Source organism: Mus pahari, chromosome 20 (genome assembly GCF_900095145.1).
Source record: "Mus pahari chromosome 20, PAHARI_EIJ_v1.1, whole genome shotgun sequence".
Classification (NCBI taxonomy): Eukaryota; Metazoa; Chordata; class Mammalia; order Rodentia; family Muridae; genus Mus; species Mus pahari.
Window position 1 is genome coordinate 2,001,998 of NC_034609.1, and position 20,525 is coordinate 2,022,522.

At 44.5% G+C, this 20,525-nt stretch overlaps 1 protein-coding gene across 1 annotated transcript in view; it reads right to left on the reverse strand.

Annotated features, from left to right (window-relative positions):
- Arhgap10 (Rho GTPase activating protein 10) overlaps positions 1 to 20,525 on the reverse strand; it is a 259,759-nt gene that overhangs the window by 108,279 nt on the left and 130,955 nt on the right. The window contains exons 13-14 of the mRNA XM_021220813.2: positions 19,306 to 19,371; positions 2,111 to 2,185 (exon numbers count right to left, since the gene is read on the reverse strand). Coding sequence (XP_021076472.1) covers positions 2,111 to 2,185; positions 19,306 to 19,371 — 141 coding nt within the window. The remainder of the gene's footprint in view (positions 1 to 2,110; positions 2,186 to 19,305; positions 19,372 to 20,525) is intronic.

The following is a 20,525-nucleotide window of genomic DNA, read 5'->3' on the forward strand; positions in this document are numbered from 1 at the left end:
GAGGAGGAGGAGGAGGAGGAGGAGGGAGGAGGGAGGAGGGAGGAGGAAGGAAGGAGGAAGAAGGAGGAAGAAGGAAGGAAGGAAGAAGGAAGAAGGAAGAAGAGGAGGAGGAGGAGGAAGAGGAGGGAGGAAGGAAGAAGGAAGGAAGAAGAAGGAAGAAGGAAGGAGGAAGGAAGGAGAAGGAGAACAAGAAGAACAAGGAGAAGACAACGAAGATGACAGTGCCTCTAATGGAGCCTCGGGCTCACTGTTTAGACCTACTGACCAGCAAGCCTGTCTTTCCCACAACCGAGTTACAAGTGTGCCAATGCAACTTCTATGTAGGTCTTAGAAACTAAACTCAGGTCTTTATGCTTGGACTGCAAACATTACTGAGCCATCTCCCAGACCCTTCCAAGTCATGAACTTTTGAGGGCTTTGCAATTTTAAAATACTCTGTGAGTTGAAGACTGTCTTGGGATTTTCCCAAGAGCAGAGGAACTCCCATCGGAATTAAATGGTACTGTACATGTAAAATTTTGTGAGATTAAGAACAAATTTTAAGACAATTTAACTCTTCATGGTAAGCACAGAAATACCTGTGTTCAAAGTTTCCTTGAGTGTGCTCAAAGTAGTGATCAGATAAAGCCAGTCAGCTTTGACTGACTCCAAAATGTGCCTTTTTGCTTAAATGTATTCTGATAATAACATCATTATCCAGTCTTAAGCACTGTAACACCAAGTTAGTGTTTCTAATTTTAAAATTAAGTAAAAGCAGATGCTGCACTCCCATTAAATACTTCCAGCTGCTCCCGGACTACTGGCAACCTGACTATTTAATCTGGAGCCCACTAATGGTAAAAAGGAAAATATGTCTGCCAGAATTGCATACCCAAGTTAAAGGAGAGGCAGAAAATGGAAAAAGCCCACGAAAGTGAATACGTTCTAGCAAAACATGCAAGTGACAATGGGCAACTTTTCCTGTGGTCCGTGGCTTGAAACGTGCTTGCTTATGAAACTCTTGATTGACATAACACCCAAGAAGCAGCCCTACCCAAAACCTGTCACTTGGTTTTGTTCCTCTTAGTTTACACTTTCCAAAGTTAGCTTCTCATTCAAACAGATTCAAATGAGTTCCCAGCTCACCTGGGGGCACTCTTGGTGTTGACATTAGAGTGAGATATCAAATTCTTTTTTTTTTTTTTTTTTTTTTTTTTTTTTTTTTTTTTTTTTTTTTTTTTTTTTTTTTTTTTTCTTTTTTTTTTTTTTTTTTTTTTTTTTTTTAAAGATTTATTTATTTATTATATGTAAGTACACTGTAGCTGTCTTCAGATACTCCAGAAGAGGGAGTCAGCTCTTGTTAAGGATGGTTGTGAGCCACCATGTGGTTGCTGGGATTTGAACTCTGTACCTTTGGAAGAGCAGTCGGGTGCTCTTACCCACTGAGCCATCTCACCAGCCCGAGATATCAAATTCTTACATAGCCAGGTCAAAATGACAGATTAGTTTGATAGCCAGGCCATCCCTCAAGGGCAGCCGGCGCTGGGCCAGGGGAGACTTGAAGCATCTTACAGGTTGCACGGCACTGACAGCAGCAGGTAATACAAAGTGCTGTGTCATTCACAGAATGTCTGGGGCAATGAAATGAATTCACTCCTGGCGTCCTCCAGTCTGTGATGCCAAGGAACGCTGTGTTATCAGCACAGATGGAGCATGGTTCTGGAGAAGAGCCTGGTGAGAACTGCAAACAACGAATCCCCGAGACACAGGCCCTCCCTGACAGATGACAGTTTGCGAAACTAAAAATGAGCGAGTCCCAGTGATCTTGTCTAACCAAAAGTACTGTGAGGATTCTGCACAGGCAACCTGGAAACCATGCAGAGCACAGATGCCTGACTCCAACTCTACTGGGAGAGGCATGCACCTACGAGCTGCATCCTTCTGTCCTATTGCTTATTAAGTACCAGGGACGTGGATAATCTCAGCCTCCGCTGAGGACACAACTCACCCAAGTAAGTGGTACAAGAGAAGATGTATTCCTAAGTACATCATATATAACTCTCAAATATTAAGTTGCAAAGTCAATGAGCATAAACAATTAATGCATGGAAAAATGATTAAAGAGGCATACCCATCAACATAGTCAGAAGCCTCTGGACCTTTGAACTCACCCCCACAACTCTGTAGAGTCCTTGGTCATTTATACCTATTGAGAGAGAGAGAGAAAGGGTTAGCAGGTTATAAAGCCACTGTGTTTCAAAAGCTATCAAACAGTTCCATTCCAAAATCTCCGATAACTCGCAACAGCAGCATTCCTGCAGACTATAAAAATATTTGACAAAACAAGTGTTCACTGCCAAAGTGGTATATATATTAGCTTCGTGGGTGAGCTTCGACCCAAAGACGGCCACATGCAGCAGAATTCCACATGGATAAGGATGCCCACAGTTATGAGAGCATGCTGAAACCCAGCTTGATGCAGTGCCTACAGGTGCGCTTCCATGGTTTTGTTTATTTACTTGCTGAGTTTTTCTTGGAAAGTGGGTAAGTACGCAGAAGAGAGTGTTTCGAGGATTTCTGAAGACCAGCACTGAATCTGTGTTTTTTAAAAAAAAGAGAGTTGCCATAAACTCCATCGAAATGAATAAATAATTCAACTCAATGTGCTCACTCTCTGTTGAAACCTGAAAGCCTTGAGCGCAAGGGACAAAGGCTGGAGAAGTCACTGTCCAGCAGAGCTTCAGGGGTCGAACATGTGTAGAACAAATGTCTTCATGTGGACTTCACAGTTAAGTGACACGCTTCTGCGATTAGGAAGCTACAGTAGGGAATCAGGTTAGGTGAGAAAATATACGTGTTTTAAATCGGCACGTCTTAAGTGTTCCTTGAGAGATTTGCTTTGAAGGGAAGAAAGGGGTAGATGAAGCATTCCAAACCTCACCCAACTGTTGAACCAGGACGTAAGAACTGGGAGCTGGGAGCTCACTACAGCAATATTACTTTTTATGGCTGAAATGTTCCCTAACAAGTAAGACGTTCCAAAATGTGGCTTTGTCTCTTTACTCTCAGAGAGTTACAGCTTTCTGAGTGCTTGCTTTCTGCACTATAAATGTTAAAGCTAACAAGAACATACTGGCTGCCACAGAAATGTCTCTAATCCCTAGCTCTTCAGAACACAAAACCTAATCACCAAAGGTCATGGGCTCTACCCACAGGAACTACACTCCTAACCTCCCTGCATGCACTAGAACAAGACTAATGCAGGGTCTAAAGGCCTGGGTTCAGATCTACCTAGACATGAGCACATCAGGACACTTCCAGTTTCTGGGTGGTCTATGAACAAGGGAAGCATTCCCTGTGCTATACTGGGATGGGAAGAAGATGGTGTGAACACACCTTTGTAACTCATAGCACACCACACACACAAACTTTCATCATTCAGTCAAAATCAGTATTCTCTTTCTCTTGCAGCATGCAGTCCTCTTTATCCATTTCTGTGTGTGCAGCCACGTGTGGAAGCCAAAGGCTGACATCAAGATGTCTTGGCCCCAGCAGCTTCTCTATCTCAGTATTTTCTGAGGCAGGGTCTCTCTCTGATCCTATAGCTCACTGACGGACAGACTAGCTGGACAGAATCAGGAGTCAAATCATCTGTACAACATAGCACTGTGGTCACAGTGCAAGCTGCCACGCTTGGCTTCTGTGTGGGCAAGGGCGTGGAGCCTCGCAACTCACTGATCTATCACTCCCACACGATAGCTTCCTTTTTACTTCTTCCTGGCAATATTGAGATGAACTAAGCCTTCAAGCATGCTAGGCAAGCGCTGTACCACTGGATCACATCCACAGCTCTTCCTTATTCATTTTCGTAGCTTCTCAAATAGTGTGGATGTGGTGGTGATGGAGGCTGAGGAGTTACTATCAGTTACAGACTAAATTGTGAAACAGAACCATTTACATGTTAAACTTCTACTTTAAATTTCTAGTTCCTACCTGTGTTTAACTCTTTTTTACCTTTATTTTTATTTTTTATGTATATGGGTATTTTACCTACACATACATGCATACAACTTGTGCATGCAATACCCAAAGAGGCAACCACATTCCCTGTGACTGGTTACAGCAGAGCCTCCATGTGGGTTCTAGGAATTGAACCCAGATCCTCTAGAAGAGCAGTCAGTACTCCCAACCATGAAGCCTTCTCTCCAGGATCCCCGTGTTTAGACAGAAGATATTTAAAAGATGCATAAACTTCAAATACATGGCTTAAACCCTTAGAAGAAAGGTTTTTGGGAACAGTGACTAAGCAAACCACACGAAGACATAAGAAGGCAACTGCTACCTACAGGCAAGGGGGAAACGTGCAGAACAAACCATGCCAACTGCTTACTAAAGTTTTAGCTCCCAGGGGAGTGGAGGAAATAACTTGGGTGTATAAATCCTGCACCACCGCTGTGCTGCCACAGCCTGAGTCCAACTGACACCCCTTCTCTCTCACTGTCACATTGGAGCCAGGAGGGCAGAACTAGCCCACAGTCTAGACACACTTATCCAAAACAGTGACAACCCACCCCAGCAGCAGAGAATCCCTCCGTAAGGAGCAATCGCACACCCCTACCCACAGGAGAAAAGAGCACAGGAAGCTTCCGGGAAGCAGGATCAGAACATCCAGTCTACAAAAGGGTACAGGACTGAGCCGGTTCCTTCCCACACTAAGGGCACATGCTAAGGATTTAAACACCCCAGAATTTAAGTAGTTTGACCTCAGCGACAGAAGTCAAGAGCGAGTCACATTCAAACAGACTCGAGCATTTATGAAAAGTGGCAGAAATACACAGAGGTGAAGTTAAGAATGTCGCTTCAGCAACATTAATCACTCTGAGCTTGTAATTACTATCAGATAATTAATCAGATTCAAACTCATCAACCTGTGAGAGCTAGAGGTAATTATCACATAATGAAAGTGCAACGAAGAATTATGCCCCTCTTTTTCCTCTTTTTCCAATAAATGTAAATAAAACCTGTACAAAAGCAGGTTGGAAATGGCACATTAGACATCAGGTCTTACAGGATTTTCCGTTTCTTCTTAATCTGTTCTTAAAGGTTGCGAACCAACCAGTACACCTTTCATCCAGGAACACATACCTGTTCAAAACAACATACCAGTCACAGATGGTGGAAGATGTAACTGATATGTCAAACTACAGGTGAGTTAGCACAACTTCACCAGCCTTTTTTCCAAAATTCTTTCTTTTAATCAAAAGATTATGGGCTGGTGAGATGGCTCAGTGGGTAAGAGCACCCAACTGCTCTTCCGAAGGTCCAGAGTTCAAATCCCAGCAACCACATGGTGGCTCACAACCATCTGTAACAAGATCTGACGCCCTCTTCTGGAGTGTCTGAAGACAGCTACAGTGTACTTACATATAATAAATAAATAAATCTAAAAAAAAAAAAAAAAAAGATTATGCCAATCACCTAAAGTTACAATTTTGAAATCAGCCTTGAGCTCTTCCTCAGTTGTCTAGATTCACCAGGTCAGAGGATCCTAGAAAACTCTTCCCATGCAGAGAACACAGGGCACATGCTAACCATTACAACATCCTCATAAAGAAACACAGCTAGAATCCATTCCACCAACACCCTTGCCCTTTTTACTGGTGCAGAAACTTCTGTGTAATGTCCTCCCACCCCCATTCGCCCTACACTTCCACCACAGGGCCCCAAGCCATCTACCTACTGGACCTCTTGAAGGGCTTTACAGACTACAGGCAGTTACCTGCAAATACTGGAGTTCAGACCGTACACAGTTCAGACCGTACACCATGGCTGCACTGCGGCTGGTATCTCAGCTGCCAAGACCACTGATCGCCTCACGCTCCCAACCTTCCCATGTGCCATGACTGTTCACTAGACATGTGCCCCGTTGGTCTCTGGCTTCCCAGGGAAAAGAGCAAAAGGAGTTCTCATTCAAGTCTAAAACAGGAAAAACTCAATTTTCTCACACCATCTCACAGAACTCTGCCTGGTTTTTGCTTTTTGGTTCTGCTTTCATTTTTTAACATAACTCACAATTAATTCCTTCCAATTTGCTGTTTCATATATCTTTAAACAAGCCATACTGTTAAGTCACAATTCCTGAAACCAAGGCTGAGGGGCTGGCCTGGCTCCAGGTCCATTCTTTATTTCCTTCACTCAATGAAGAACTTCAACTTTATATTCACTGTGTTAAGAAACAATGTTCCCACCTTGCCAATCTAGAGAAGCACATACTAAACAATTATGTATTGCACGTTCCCTTTCAACTTAAAAAAAAAAAATCTAAATTCCCAAATGCAAGGCATCTTAAGTCTTTAAACAAACGCAGACCTGTGCTTTGCCCACGGGCTTCTCCTCCCAGCATACAGCTCACCAAGAAAAACACTCATTTAATTGTGTCTTCTGTTCTATCTTCATGGTAGCTTGTATACAAACAATGGGCACAAAATATGTATGTCTTGAAAATAAATCAAACTTATAAGGATTAGGGCAAAACAGAAATCTAACCTGAGAAAGTTAAAATATACAAAAGTTAAAGTATATAAAAGTATATCATACATTTTACCGGACATGAATGCACACTACTACACAGTAGTAATTTTCTAAGTTAAAAATTGTCATTTCCACAGTGGTTAGATGCACAAACATTTCCCTTCTCTTCATCAAAGACATAAAGTAAACATGGCGGACCTCCACAGAGCCCTAGAGCTGCAGCCTCTGAGAAGAGCAGCTGTGCTGAAATCCAATATGTCCCACATAGCACGACCTGTCCCACATTCTGCTCTGCCACGTGCTACCATACAGGGGCGCCCACCTTTGTGTCGCCTGTCCACAGTTTCTTCTCATCATCCGAGGGAAGCTGCTGCTGCTCCGGCGGAGTCCCCTTGGCTCCAGGGGACATTGTGAAGCCACTAACACTGGCTGCACCCACTGGCATATGAGGAAGGGAAGAGGAAGGAGAGCAAGGTCGCCTGGGACCAAGGAAAAGATGCATGAAAGTGGATGGCAGAACCACCCAGAGACCAGCAAAGACAGGAGTGGGTGTACACTAAACTGGTGAGTGATGACGAACAGGAGGCACTGGATTCATGATCCTCTGAGAAGCGTGGAAATAGGAAAGAGGGGTGTGAGGGGCTCGGGAGTGAATTAATAAAGCATGTTACAGATAAAGGCTTCGATTCCTAGTGTGGGGTTGGAAGGATTTAGAGAGGAACAGGTTGGAAGGCTGGTAAGTATAAGAACTCAATAAAGAAACCCCAAAAATCATGTCTACAGGAACAAGCTCGCATACAGAGTTCTACTCAGGAATAAAGAATAAGACTTTGTTATCTTCAGGAAAATGGATAGGTCAAAAAAAAAAAAAAAAAAAAAAAAGAGCCAGACTTGGAAGATTAAGATCTCCTTGACAGGCATTTGCCATTTCTCTGAAGTAGAGAAAAAGAGAGGAAAAAGTCGGCCTGCCAGGCAGTCAAGGCAGGTCAGGGTCTGTTGGCAGGTTTCCCAGCCTGCTGAGGCATGGGACGATAAGAGGAGGTGCACGGGAGGCTCAAGGCTGAGGGCAGGAGATTCTATTGGCCTTGGAGGCCTTTTGGGGTGAGAAAGACTGTCTTGTGTACATGTCACCAGAACTGTCTCTGTTAGCTGTGGCTTGCTTTCCGTGCCACTGCAGAATAAGAAGACAATGATAAATACACTTGGGGCTGGCAGGGTAATGACCCACAGCCCTCCCATAGCTGTCATGTGTGCTTTCTTCCTATCTTTCCTATAATCAGCCTCACTTCCCCCTCAGAGGACCAGTCAACATTGTGCCAACCGACTGGTACATCTCCTTTTACCCTCAGATGTCAGACAGGAAGGATCAGGAAAACATAAAGGACATTAGAACTAAGAGGGGCGGGACTAAGGAGGGGTGGGACTTACGGTGCAGGAAAGGAGATGAGATCCCTTACATTATATAACAAACAAGCAGACACTAACAAAGAGAAAAGTCAAGCACTTGTTTAGTTTTTAACTGTGCTATAAAATTTAAACCTAATTCCAAAGTAGCTAGGTATGTTATTATACATGAAAGACATGCTGGTCATGGCCCACATTTATAAAGTATAGCACATGCTAGGAAGAGAATCAACATTTGTTTAATAGAAATGACTCTTGGAAAATGTGTCTCTCCCAGCCAGTAGGATGGTCCAGTGGTTAAAGGCACACGGCCAGGAAACCTGACAACCTGAGTTCAGTTAGCAGACCTTACCCACATGGCGGCAAGACATAACTCATAAGCTGTCCTGTGACTTACCCATACACACCAAGGAACAAAATAAACGAATTAATGCAATACGTGTAGTAAGAAAATACAGAATTCCTGTTCACCTATCATATTTCCAACTTTTTCTGCCTTTTGACCAGATAATTAGTATATAGGAAAATAACACTACAGACAAGAGTTGGAGAGACAGTTCAGTAAGCGAACTTATGGTGTAAGCATAAGGCTGTGAGTTCAGATTTCCTAGTTCCCATGTAAAACAAAACATTACCAACAACTAACATTCGTGGGCAGCATCTCTGCTTTCTCTCTTCCTCGGGGTCTTGCTGTCCGTTGCAAACTTGATTTTACATCCTCATTTTTACAATACACTTACTAGTTCTTGGATAATTCTATACATGCATGTAAGACATTTGGGTCATGCTCACCCCACACCTCCCAGGTCTACATTCCACCCCTTACCCACCTCCCACACGCATGCCCACTGAGCCCAATTTGTGCCATCTTTGCATACATGGTGTGGGGTCCTCACTGGCACATGCTATTCCTTCTTAACATTCTCCACCCAAACCAACAAGTAACTGCACACAGGAAAGAGGCAGTCTGGCACGTGACAGGAACGATGACCCACACGGTCAACATCCCATGCCTACTTCCCAACCCAGCACAAGTTGGAGAAGGTACAAGGCACACGCCAGGCCTATGCTGGGATCCCTGCACATACAGCAAGGTTTAGCACCTCTAATCCGAGTCTCAAACACAGTAGGCTTCTGGTTTATTAAAAGCTACCTTTGAAGGCAGATCAAATGGACTACACACCAATATGGCTGCCCTCACTTCCTGTTCATACCAACCAGAGAAAAAGTCTCCGTTTCAGGGTGGACAGCCCCAGGGCTCACTATTTCATGAACAACCATCCAGGGGAATGGCTTGGACAGAGACCAAAGCGAAGCTTCAGGAGAGCACAGAAGAGCCCCTAGGGTCCAAACTGCAGAAGTCTAAGCCCTGCCTGTCCCTGGACCTCAGCCGTAGCTATGACTCATCATGTGGGTCCGTCAGTCTCTCCTCATGGCCCGATTCTTGACAAAAGGAATGAGCCACACAGCGTCCCCAGTAGGAGCCGTGAGACAGCGGCAGGCTTCCTCTAACTTGTTCTGAACCACCAATACCACCAAGCCTATTATATAATGTCCTTGCTTAGCAACCTCCTGAGTTGTCTGTAGACTGACAGTACCTGTGGTACTCTACAAATATATCGACTCAACTCTCTTGGAATTTAGATAGTGGCTAAGGCAGATCCCACTCGATGCTCGGGCACTGGGCACATCTTTCCTCAGCCGCTCAAGCATCTGCATAGGCCATGCAGTGTATGTACCCGGAGGCAGGTGTCAGGAACGTGCTGCCCTCACTTCCAGTTTGTACCCAGCACAGACAGACTCACATCGTCCCTCTGCTCTTCCTTCTCAGTGTCCACACTGTCTAACGCGCTCTTCAAAGCCCGTCACCTCTGTACACTCTCCTTCACCTCAGATGAGCCCACTGAGCTTCCTTCTCCTTGAGCTCGCTGTGGTGAAGAGTTCAGACCTAAGCCGCTCACTCGGGTGTGAGGCCCTGTGTGCAGCTCTGCTGGTCTCCACAATCAGTTGCATCTGTCCTTCCACCTGAGTCCTTTGGGGGGGGGGGGTAACCATCTCACAGGGCTCCTGTGAGAAACCCAAGAGGATAAGTCCCACCTGCAGGGAGGAGGATGCTCTTGCTTGCCTTCTGTCTAAGTCTTCTGGAACGACCAAGTTGGTCACGGGTCTCCCGTGTGGATGCCTTCTTACCGTGCCCCCACCCCCGATCTCTCTGTAACTGTCTTTTTTGGGGAAGGGCAGAAGATGCTGTGGATTAAACCAGGGGCCTTGTGCGTGCTAAGTGAATGATCCACCACTTAGCTATGAGCCATCCTACCTTTGATTAGTTACGGTTCCTTTGTTTTTGTCCTTGCTATCATCATCCCCTCGACACAGACTCATACAGATCCTATGATGTCCTCGTTATGCCCGTGGCCATGGTTCCTTGACCCTTCACCTCTGTGATGGTCTCCTTCTCTCCTCTCAGCTCCAACTGAGTTCCTACACACACCTTGGATTCAGAAAATCTGAAAGCAAACTCACGGCTCATTGCAATTCTCAGCCTGGGCTAACATATCACAGACCTGGGCTTGGGAGGTTGGCTGGCTTCCTTTCCTTCCTGTGGCCACCAGGCCAACTGTCTGTTTTCCTGTCAAGTGTCTCCTCTTGCCCATCCCTTCCTGCCATTTCCAACATACCAGCACATACACACAATATTATATTTCCATATACACATTTAATGAGAATTCCCATCTTCATCATATACCATCCTGCTATGTTCTTCATGGTAAAAGCATTTAACTCTTTCCCTCTGACTTCACTACTTCTTCCTGCGATCACCCTGCTCCACAACAACAGCGCACCAGCACTTCTGTCATGCTAACCTGCCCACTGACCAACCTCTCTCGGCCGCTGCCTCCACCCCCAGCCTATGGTACCCACTATTCTACTCCCGACTTCTGTGACAGCCACTTCCTCATAACATCTATGAGTGAGGTCACAGAGATGCAGTCTGGTACCAGCCTTTCTGTGCCAGGACTACTTCCATTCATCGAGTAATCTTTGATGTCGGGGCGAACGGCAAGACCACATTTTGTTGTGGCTAAGCAGCTCTCTGTATGTACATGTAAACTACACTTTCTTTACCCAGTCATCAGCTGGGTGCTTAAGCTGCTCCCATTTCTTGGCTACTCTACATAATGTTGCAGTGAACATAACATGCAGGTCTATGTGGCCCGCTGTCTTCACTTCCTCTGACCATACAAGCAGGAGTGTGACTGCTCAACCATACAACACTTCTATAATCAATTCTTGAAGCATCTCTGTGCCGTACATGTCCTCATTTAAATCGCTATCACCTCCTATATAAATCATGTCCAAAATCCTAACAGCCATTCTGCCCGCCATCTTTTATTATCCGATCCTCATGAACCCAACTTCCACACTAGTTTCGACACACTGCTATTCAAACATGTCAACAGCTCACGCCACCCTATGGAGGCCACACACAACCCAGCCCAGCAGCTAAGATCTGTCTCAACCCATTAAGCTGTTCACAAAGCATCTTCTCACACAAGCCACCCACCACAGCCAGTAAAGCCTTGCCCCAGCGCCTTCTGATCCACTATGTCCCTCTGTCCCTCTGTCGCATGGAGCAGGTTACCTGTAGCCTTAGAAATAGTGTTCCTTTGTATAGGGAAGAAAGGTTTGCTTGCTATTAGAAAAGATATGAAACCTAAATGTCTTAGGTTTTCTCCCATATCACAGCCCACTCTTACCATAAGAGGCAGTTATGGCCGGGCAGTGGTAGCGCCCGCCTTTAATCTCAACACTTGGGAGGCAGAGGCAGATGGATTTCTGAGTTCGAGGCCAACCTGGTCTACAGAGTGGGTTCCAGGACAGCCAGGGCTATACAGAGAAACCCTGTCTCGAAAAAACAAAAATAAATAAATAAATAAATAAATAAGAGGCAGTTATGTGTTACTCTTGGTGTTGCTCTTGGTAACCGAGGGTGAATGAAGCAAGCAAAAGATAGTGCTCTAGAAACTGGGGCTCACATGCAGACGGACAGTTGTCCCTACTGCAACTGGGGCTCACATGCAGACGGACAGTTGTCCCTACTGCAACTGGGGCTCACATGCAGACGGACAGTTGTCCCTACTGCAACTGGGACTCACATGCAGTCTTTTTTCCTCTACCAATCTTCAAGAAACTGCATGGGATCACTCATAAGAGGAATGCAGAATTGGACTGAGTATCAGTATCTTGCCTATAGCATGACTCAAGCACAGCAGTCACACGCGTGGCCAGGAAAGTCTAAGTATTAAAGTCAGCTGCGATGGATAGGATGGCCAAGTAAAGTCATCACAATATGCACAACTCGGGCTTAAGTGATGGAAAATTTCGACGAACATAAATTAGAAAAGAGCCTCAGGCACAAGGCAGAAGTTGGCTCCTGCTCCTTGGAAGCCTCGCTTCACTCCTTCCCCACGCACACCAAAGCATCGGCCTTGCCTTGAAGCCGCCATCTGTTTTCAAAGCAGCCATGACACCAGGTAATGATCAATTCCAGGCAACCAGCACAAATCTCAGCCTCATCTCCCCTTCTGTGAATTTTCTGGGAGCTCAAGACAATGCACTAGCCACAGTGTTCTTCTGAGCATCTTCTTTTTCTTTACCCTCTGTCCCTTCTGGTACTCGAGACAGCCTACTGCTCAAGTGAGCACACCATAATAAGGAACAGAAAGGGCACAAGTCCAATCAGTTAATCCCGCTGCTTGTTAGCAACGTATACAAGATGACTGAGTCCCAGGAACTCAGGGAAGCCGTTCCCCTTTGTAAGCTGCCATGGGGAGAAAGAAGTGTTCATTAAACGTCCATCAGGGATCCTACAGCCTTGAATCAATGGTGGTACTTCCTAAGCATCTATCAGTACTTCCTAAGCATCTATCAGTACTTCCTAAGTATTAGTACTTCCTAAGTATCAGTACTTCCCAAGTATCAGTACTTCTTAAGTTAAGTATCAGTACTTCCTAATTATCAGTAGCACTATCAATTGCTAAATTTACCCCTGTGTTGGGGGTGTGAGGGAACATTCAACTTGTACCATTACCACAACAAAGATAGAGAGGAGACACAGGCACAGCCTCCTTCACAGACAGTGAAAGGAAGATGAAGACATGAGCATGCTGATAACATTCAAGCTGAGATGCTAGTGAGGCCTGGATTTCGAGTCCATGGTTAGCCACGGCTCTAGGAAAATACAGGCATTAAGATAAAACGTCACAAATGGATCCATCAACACACAAAACCAAGACCACTAACCTGTAGCAAAACATTTTACCAAGAGAACTTAACCAAGTTCTCAAGTTTTCTGCCTAAGCACATGCCCAGCACGACTTGAAAATGAGCCATTGCTGTCTTCTTGCCCCTGTGCTACATCCAACCCCAAATATACCCAAAGCTACATCGTGTACTAGATAAAGTTCACGCCTACTGCGTAGACTCAAGGGTTAAGGGATGTGAAGAAAACCACAGGTAAACAAAGGAGGAAAGGAAGCTGGAGAATTCTTCACTGAAAAAAAGGGCCACTGAAGAAGAAAAGAATTAACAACCACGCGTCAACCTTCCACTACAGGGACACAAGGTAAGCAGGGACATGGATCAGTCCGTCATTTTACAAACATTTACCCTTACTAGTTTAATTCAATCTTTTATTTAAAGCTAACAGCTTCTCCAAGTGAGTTTTCTGAAGATGAGGAAGGTGTCAATTGTGGCAATGACTACTCTGGCCTGCCTCACCCAGCTGCATGATTTCAGCCTTGCCTCTGTGGTTCTGCAGGCATCTCGCAGCTCTCCAGCTCCCTCCCTCAGGCATGGTTTGCCTGGCTGCAGGATTTCAGAGATGCATTTGCAGCTCTGCAGACACCTCTCACTCTCCAGCTCCTCCCACGCGAGACTGTCCGCTGCTTCCACCCACTCTCAACCTCGCACCCATGCTGATTAAAACAGAGATGGCGAATGAGAAAGCCATTTGCTTGTGTAAGTTTTCTGGGGACAGCTGTTCTTTATTTTCTTCATGTCACAGGGGACTTGCCCTTGGCAATGTGAGATTATTGTGCAATAATGGTCAAATGCTGCCAGTTCACCTGGGCACCTTACCACCAAACACACCTCCAAAGATTAATAGTGAAACTACACATTATCTTCTGGAAAAACTGGTCCTGGGCCCCCACATCAGCTGAGCACTATATGGAAACTGCACAATGCCCAAGCCAATGTCGGGAGAATTCTCCAAAAATGTTTGAAGGAAGAGAGTCACTTAGATGTGACAAATCCAGGTCTGTCATGTCTTTCCTATCCCATGAATTCACAGCTTGCTACAATGCTGAGTCTGTAACTGACAGCTTGCTACACCAACATTTTAATGTCATGGTCTAGAGAAGTAAAGTGAATATTCAAATTACGCACATATGGAAGATTTTAAAGAGAAACTTCATAAACAAAAGTGACATACAAATTTAGTTTTAACATAATGACTATTTAAAAAACAGCAACTAAGATGTTTTTAAGCAAAAAAAAAATTACTGGTTTTGTTTGCATTATAGTATATATACCTCAAAATTAGGTGTTATGTGTGCCCATCAAGAAAAACAAATGTATTGGGCACGTTTCCTTTCTAGGAAGGGGAGTTATTTACTTGAGAAAAATTATGTAAGCATATTTCACGCTCTAAAATACTTCACTCTCTTCCATATGCAAGATGATCTTTCTCTGTCTTCTATATTACCCATAATTCATAAAGATGCTAACATAAACTCCTATATATGCTACATGGAAATATTCATTCTAACCATATAAAGAAAACCAACCCTTCCAATAATTTTATAACCAGTAATTTGTCAACTTGCCAGTATGATATGTTGGTTCTATCTCTTCAATGCCCAGGCCAAAGCAATTGCTTACTGAATGCTTTCTACACACGGTGCTGTGTGTGGACAGAAACAAGAAGCATACAAAGGATAAGGAAGACATTTCTCCATCCCGAGGAAACAGTAGATTCTCAGAAACAAAATAAACACAGGAAATATAATGAGCAAAACCAGGGTGTAAGCAAGAGGACAAGAGCACAAATGTCTCAGGATAAGCACACAGACATACAAATACACACCACACATACAACAACAACAACAACAGAGAAAATGGCAGAGCGCACAGGGTGTCCTAAAGCTAGCTCATCTCTTCTCCACAAACCAGGATGTGAGCATGTGAGCATACAGACAAACTGCTGTCACACTCTTTATAGAAGCATTGTTTTGTACCTCACAGGAGCTTAGACCTCACTGCTTCCAATCACTCAGAGGCAAAGGCAACTCCTGAGAGCCTGCTCCACTACACGCCTGTCCTGCCTGCCCAGTCTCACTTGACTCAGACCCCAGGCGCAGCACATTCATTCAAACACCAACACCTTTATTCCCTGGGCCCACAGCCCCTCCTTTTGATAGCCCAAGGCAGCAGGAACCTGGACAATTCTTCCCTTGTAGAATTCAGACCAACAGTTGGGGACACTCTTTTGCCTCCTGGCCATGGGGCCCTACGTAGTTTTTAAGTCTTGATTTCTGAGCAAAGCTGTGAGAGTTCCAACCTCAGACTCTTGGAATGCATTTCAAAGTATGAGCCAAGCAAGAGCCTGGGGAGGCTGGAAGCAGAATGCCTTCCAAAGCCCACATATTGGAGGACTGGCGTCTAGGAAGCAAGGCTTAGCAGGAGGTCCCTAGGCCAGTCCCACTGAGGCCTGGAAGAGGTCTGTGGAAGTCTTCCACTTTGTTTTCTTTGCTTTCTAGCTATACTGTGAGTGGTTTTACATCACTATGCAGTCCAGGCATGCTGTGCCACTTCACCATAGGTCCAAAGCTACCAGATCAACTGATCATGAACTGGTACCTTTAAAACCGAGAGCCAAAAAGATTTACTTGTTTGTTTGGTTACTTATTTATAGAGGTTGGACCCTCCAGGCCTCCACGACTAAGGATGTTCTAGAGGACAGAGGAGAATGCTAAGCCATCACCTCTCTCAGAAACACATGCAGAGCAGCAGCACTTTACCCCAAGAGTCACACCACAGCTGCACAGGGAAGCTCTTCTCCAACTAGGCAAGGAATGAAGGCTTGTGCAAAATGGCCCTAAAACGCTGGCGCTCCTCATCATTGAGGGTGAGTGAGCTACCCCCATGGGCTTACAGGAAGTAGGTGTGAGTGAGTACAGGAGGGAGGGGCTATAGGGAAGCACGGAATAAGGATGAACAAGAACTATGTGGATGTTCCTCACCTCCCCTAGCACCGAGCCCGCACCTTCACCGTTGCTTGGAAATGCATTAAGTACAAGCTTTCAGTACTGACTGACCCTTTGTCTCCTTCCCAATCAAGTTTGAACTCCCCCAGCTATATTCCATCTGTATCTTAGTTGGTAATTCTCTGAATGCCAGGATATAACCCGAATCCCTTTGATCTAAGAAAGCCCATTCCTAAACCACAGTCCTCCATTAGCTCTGAGGGCTTCCAACCCATCATCTTGTCTTGCACCAAGGTTCTCCTAATCTGTGCAAACATGCTACATTTTTATTTTAGCACCTGGAATAATTCAACTGCTTTCAAATCTTTCTGCTCTGTCTACTATGACTGGTTTACAGGTATATGGAACCAACCTTTATTAGCTATTCCAAAGGCCCAGAGTAAGGCTTTGTACACCTTGAGACTGCTCAATAAATCCTAGTTAACAGACTGGCTTCCATCTGACTGGCACTAGGGCTAAACCATGACGGGTTATCTGTACTAAGGAAAAGGACACTATGCTATCTTCTTCAGAACATTTCTTTTTTATCTAGGATTAAATTGGATTGTTTTTTAAGAAAAGAAGTTAAGAAAAAAAGATCCCAAGTATCAGGTCACTAGCAATACTAAAGGTAACACGTGTGCACCCGATTTCTCCAACACACACAATGCTTTTCCTAGGACAATGCTTTTATAAGTGCATCATAATCACGTGGTGAGCTTCTGAAACAGCCACTTCCCAGTTCACACCACTAGCAATTAAGTCAGCCTGTGTACCAGAGGCCGAGTCAGCAGTGTTAAAGGTTCACAGCGATGAGCGTGCAGCAGACGTTGGCAACAAGTGTTTGATAAGACATAGGTTTCTCCCCCGGTGCTGGATGAAAAATACCTATATACCGTGATACTTTACGAGCAAATAAGTGTGGCTTGACTGATTCTGAGATGCAGCAAACCCAGGATACCTGCCAGACAGTCCCACCCAGGCAGACAGATGTCAGTGTTTGTGTCACTTTCTGATCTATAATGTTTTTATCTAAAATAATATTACTATAAAATATTACCTTTTCTTGGTGTGCTGATGGCTACAGCAAAATTTTGACATTTCTCTGATCTTGGTGCAGGTGGGATATGAAATAAAAAATAGTAGTTCGTGATCCATAGAGCACAAAAAAAACCTCAAAGCCCTGTGTTAAACAGAGCTAGGATCCGAAAGACTACCAACTGCAATTAAGACTCCGCCAAGCAAATATTCAATGTTTCACTACAGCAGCTGAAGAGAAAAAAATCAGGTCAGTGGAAACCGAAGACCAGGGTGGGAATGACAGGTGACTGCGAAGGCGCAGAAGGGAACACAGCAGAAATCAAAAGTCTTCCATTAGCACGACTATGCAGACTGAAACTCAAAATATCTGGAGAGTTAATGTCAGTAAATTTCTAGCCCCACCTCAATCTGAGTAGCTATGGACCGATGATGGCCTCTGGGGACAGTCAGTTTGCTTTTACAGTATGGCCCCTGGTGGGTCCAGCACACTGCACTGGGTGGTTTCTGTCTGCCACTGAGGCTGTGATCAAACACTATGAACACAAACAAGTTGGGAAGGAAAGGGTTTATTGGCTTAGGCTTCTGTCCGTAGCACTGTTACAAAAGTAAGACAGGACAGGAACTCAAGCAGGACAGGAACCGGAGGCAGGAGCTGATGCAGAGGTCATGGGGGGGGCATAGTTCACTAGATTAGTCCCCATGGCTTTCTCAGCCTGCTTTCTTCTAACACCTAGGACGGTCAGCCCAGGAGTGGCACCACACACCAAGGGCTGGACTCCCCTACCCCCACCAATCACTAATTAGGAACATGCCCGGCAGGCCTGCCTGCAGCCCCATCTTATGGAGGCATTTTCAGGACTGAGGCCCCCTCCTCTCAGATGACGGTAGCTTGTATCACGTCGACATGACTATCCAGCTCAGTCCCACACATGAGGAGAGGGGCCGCAAAACTGGATTCAGTAGATGATCTGAAAGGGATGTGCACATAAAGTTGGAAGGAGGTAGGTGTGGCTCTGGGAGGAGTTAGCTAGGAGTGTGGGGGTGAATATGATCAAATACATGATGCACAGGTATAAAATCCTCAAACAATTCACACAAATAGTATATTCTGTAAGATCACTGAACTTCACTATTTTAAATTTTTACCTCAGTAAAAATGTATGTGCATATGTATGTGTGCTAACGGTCAAACACAGAACTTGGCACATCCCAGGTTCTACCACTGAGCTTAAAACCCCAGCCCAAAAAGATGATGTTTAATTGGATTCCACAAGAGTAAGAAAACCAGCAATAAGGTGCTTGAACAAAATGTGCTAAGAATTAATTTTCCAACTGCTGATTCTTCCAAAGAATGAGCTGAATTGTATCCCATAAAGTTCTCAACCTCAGAACCTCAGAATGTAACATTTAAAAAAAAGGGTGGGGGGAGCCTTTAAAGAGACAGTTAGGGTATTAGAGTAATTTGCATATGTACATGAGCGCTCACACATGCACGCGCGCGCACACATACACACACACACCACTGACCCAACCATGGCATGAATCCTTATTAAAAAAAAAAAAAGAGCAAATCTAAATACACAAAAAAGACAGAAGGAACATGTATGCACACATGTATGTATACACACAGGAAAGGCACAGCAACGGGATTCCATCTACAAGTCAAGGGCACAGGCTAAGAGAAAACTAACCCCGCACCTCCTGTGCTCAGCCCTCCCACCTCCTGAACTGTGAGGATGCATTTCCACTTGAGCCATCTATCCTGTGGTATTTTCTGTTAGAACAGAGCTACAAGCAGATGTGATTCTATTTTAACTATGACTTCATTTGTTACTGCAGTGAAGTTTTCCCACATTTACATGTGTAAAGGAACTCCCGTCATCATTGCAGAAGTAACTGACCATGCTCTGTAGTAAAGCTGTAGCATGTAGCATGTAGCACAGCGTAGCATGTAGCCATGCGCCGAGGGCTGCGACGGGCTCCGGCGTTCCATACCTACGAGTCTCCATGAATAAAGCTGATGGCAAAACATGATTGTTACCTCGGGTTTCAACAGCGCTGATGCATTTTCTGAGAATTGTGAATCCCATCTTATCCAGCTGTGCACCTAAACAAACAGTTATAAGATGTCAAGGGCAAGTAGTCACTGGATTTCTTTCCCTTACAAAAAGAAGGAAAGAATTAAGGTAATGTAACTTTTGTTTCACTATTTTAAAACTGCTGAGAGCCACATCTTCGCCATGGAAACGACATAGATGGAAAAGTTATATATTTATAGGGGAGCTTCCATGATGCATACCAAGATGGCCAATTATCAATTTATAATTCAATTTGCAACATAAAACTTTAGTTAATCAGCATGGATTACCTTAAACAGTAAAAGAAAATAACAGCAATCTCTAAGGGAAGCTATCTAAAAATAATCTGAATTTTGCCAAAAATTCTAAGAGCAGCTGAGTTAAAGAAACTCACAAATCCGCGTAAAGGCTTTCCAGCGAGAATCTGGGCTTCTGTCTAACACAAGAACAAAATGTTTAAGAAAAGTTTTTGTTAAATGCTGGGCAATAAGCTTAAGTTAAAATTTTGATAATTCACCAAGCTTTTTTAATGACATTATTATTTTCATAATTTGAACTGAAACAGATGATTCATGTGCTAGAACGGGCCAATTTAAAAATATAATTTTATGCTTTTTCTAATATAAATGTTTGCTTATGACCAGGCTGGCATATATTTGGAGATCTTATTTTTGCTTCAAAACTCAATGAAAGAAAGCGGCATCTCCAGCAGCTGCTCCAGGGCCCAGGGACGGTAGCAGCACTGGGGCTAGCTTCATGGGGATTTACAGTCCTTGGCTATATAAACTTGGTTCGGAATATGCATCACTATGCTGAACGTGAATTTCAATGGTGAAAACTGAACAGAGGTTTCAAGAACCCACTATTGCTAACATTATATAAAATATAAGTTGTTTCTTCCTGCTTCGCAAAGCCAACTCCAGGAGAAGCAAGACTCAACATCTTCATGATAAAGAGCAGAGACAAAACAAGGGGAAGACCAGGAAGAGGGAGAGGAATGTGAGGGATGGAAGACTGAAGACAGAGATGACGTCAAGACAGGAAAGAGAACCAGGCAGTGGTGGCGCACGCCTTTAATCCCAGCGCTTGGGAGGCAGAGGCAGGCGGATTTCTGAGTTCGAGGCCAGTCTGGTCTACAGAGTGAGTTCCAGGACAGCCAGGGCTATACAGAGAAACCCTGTCT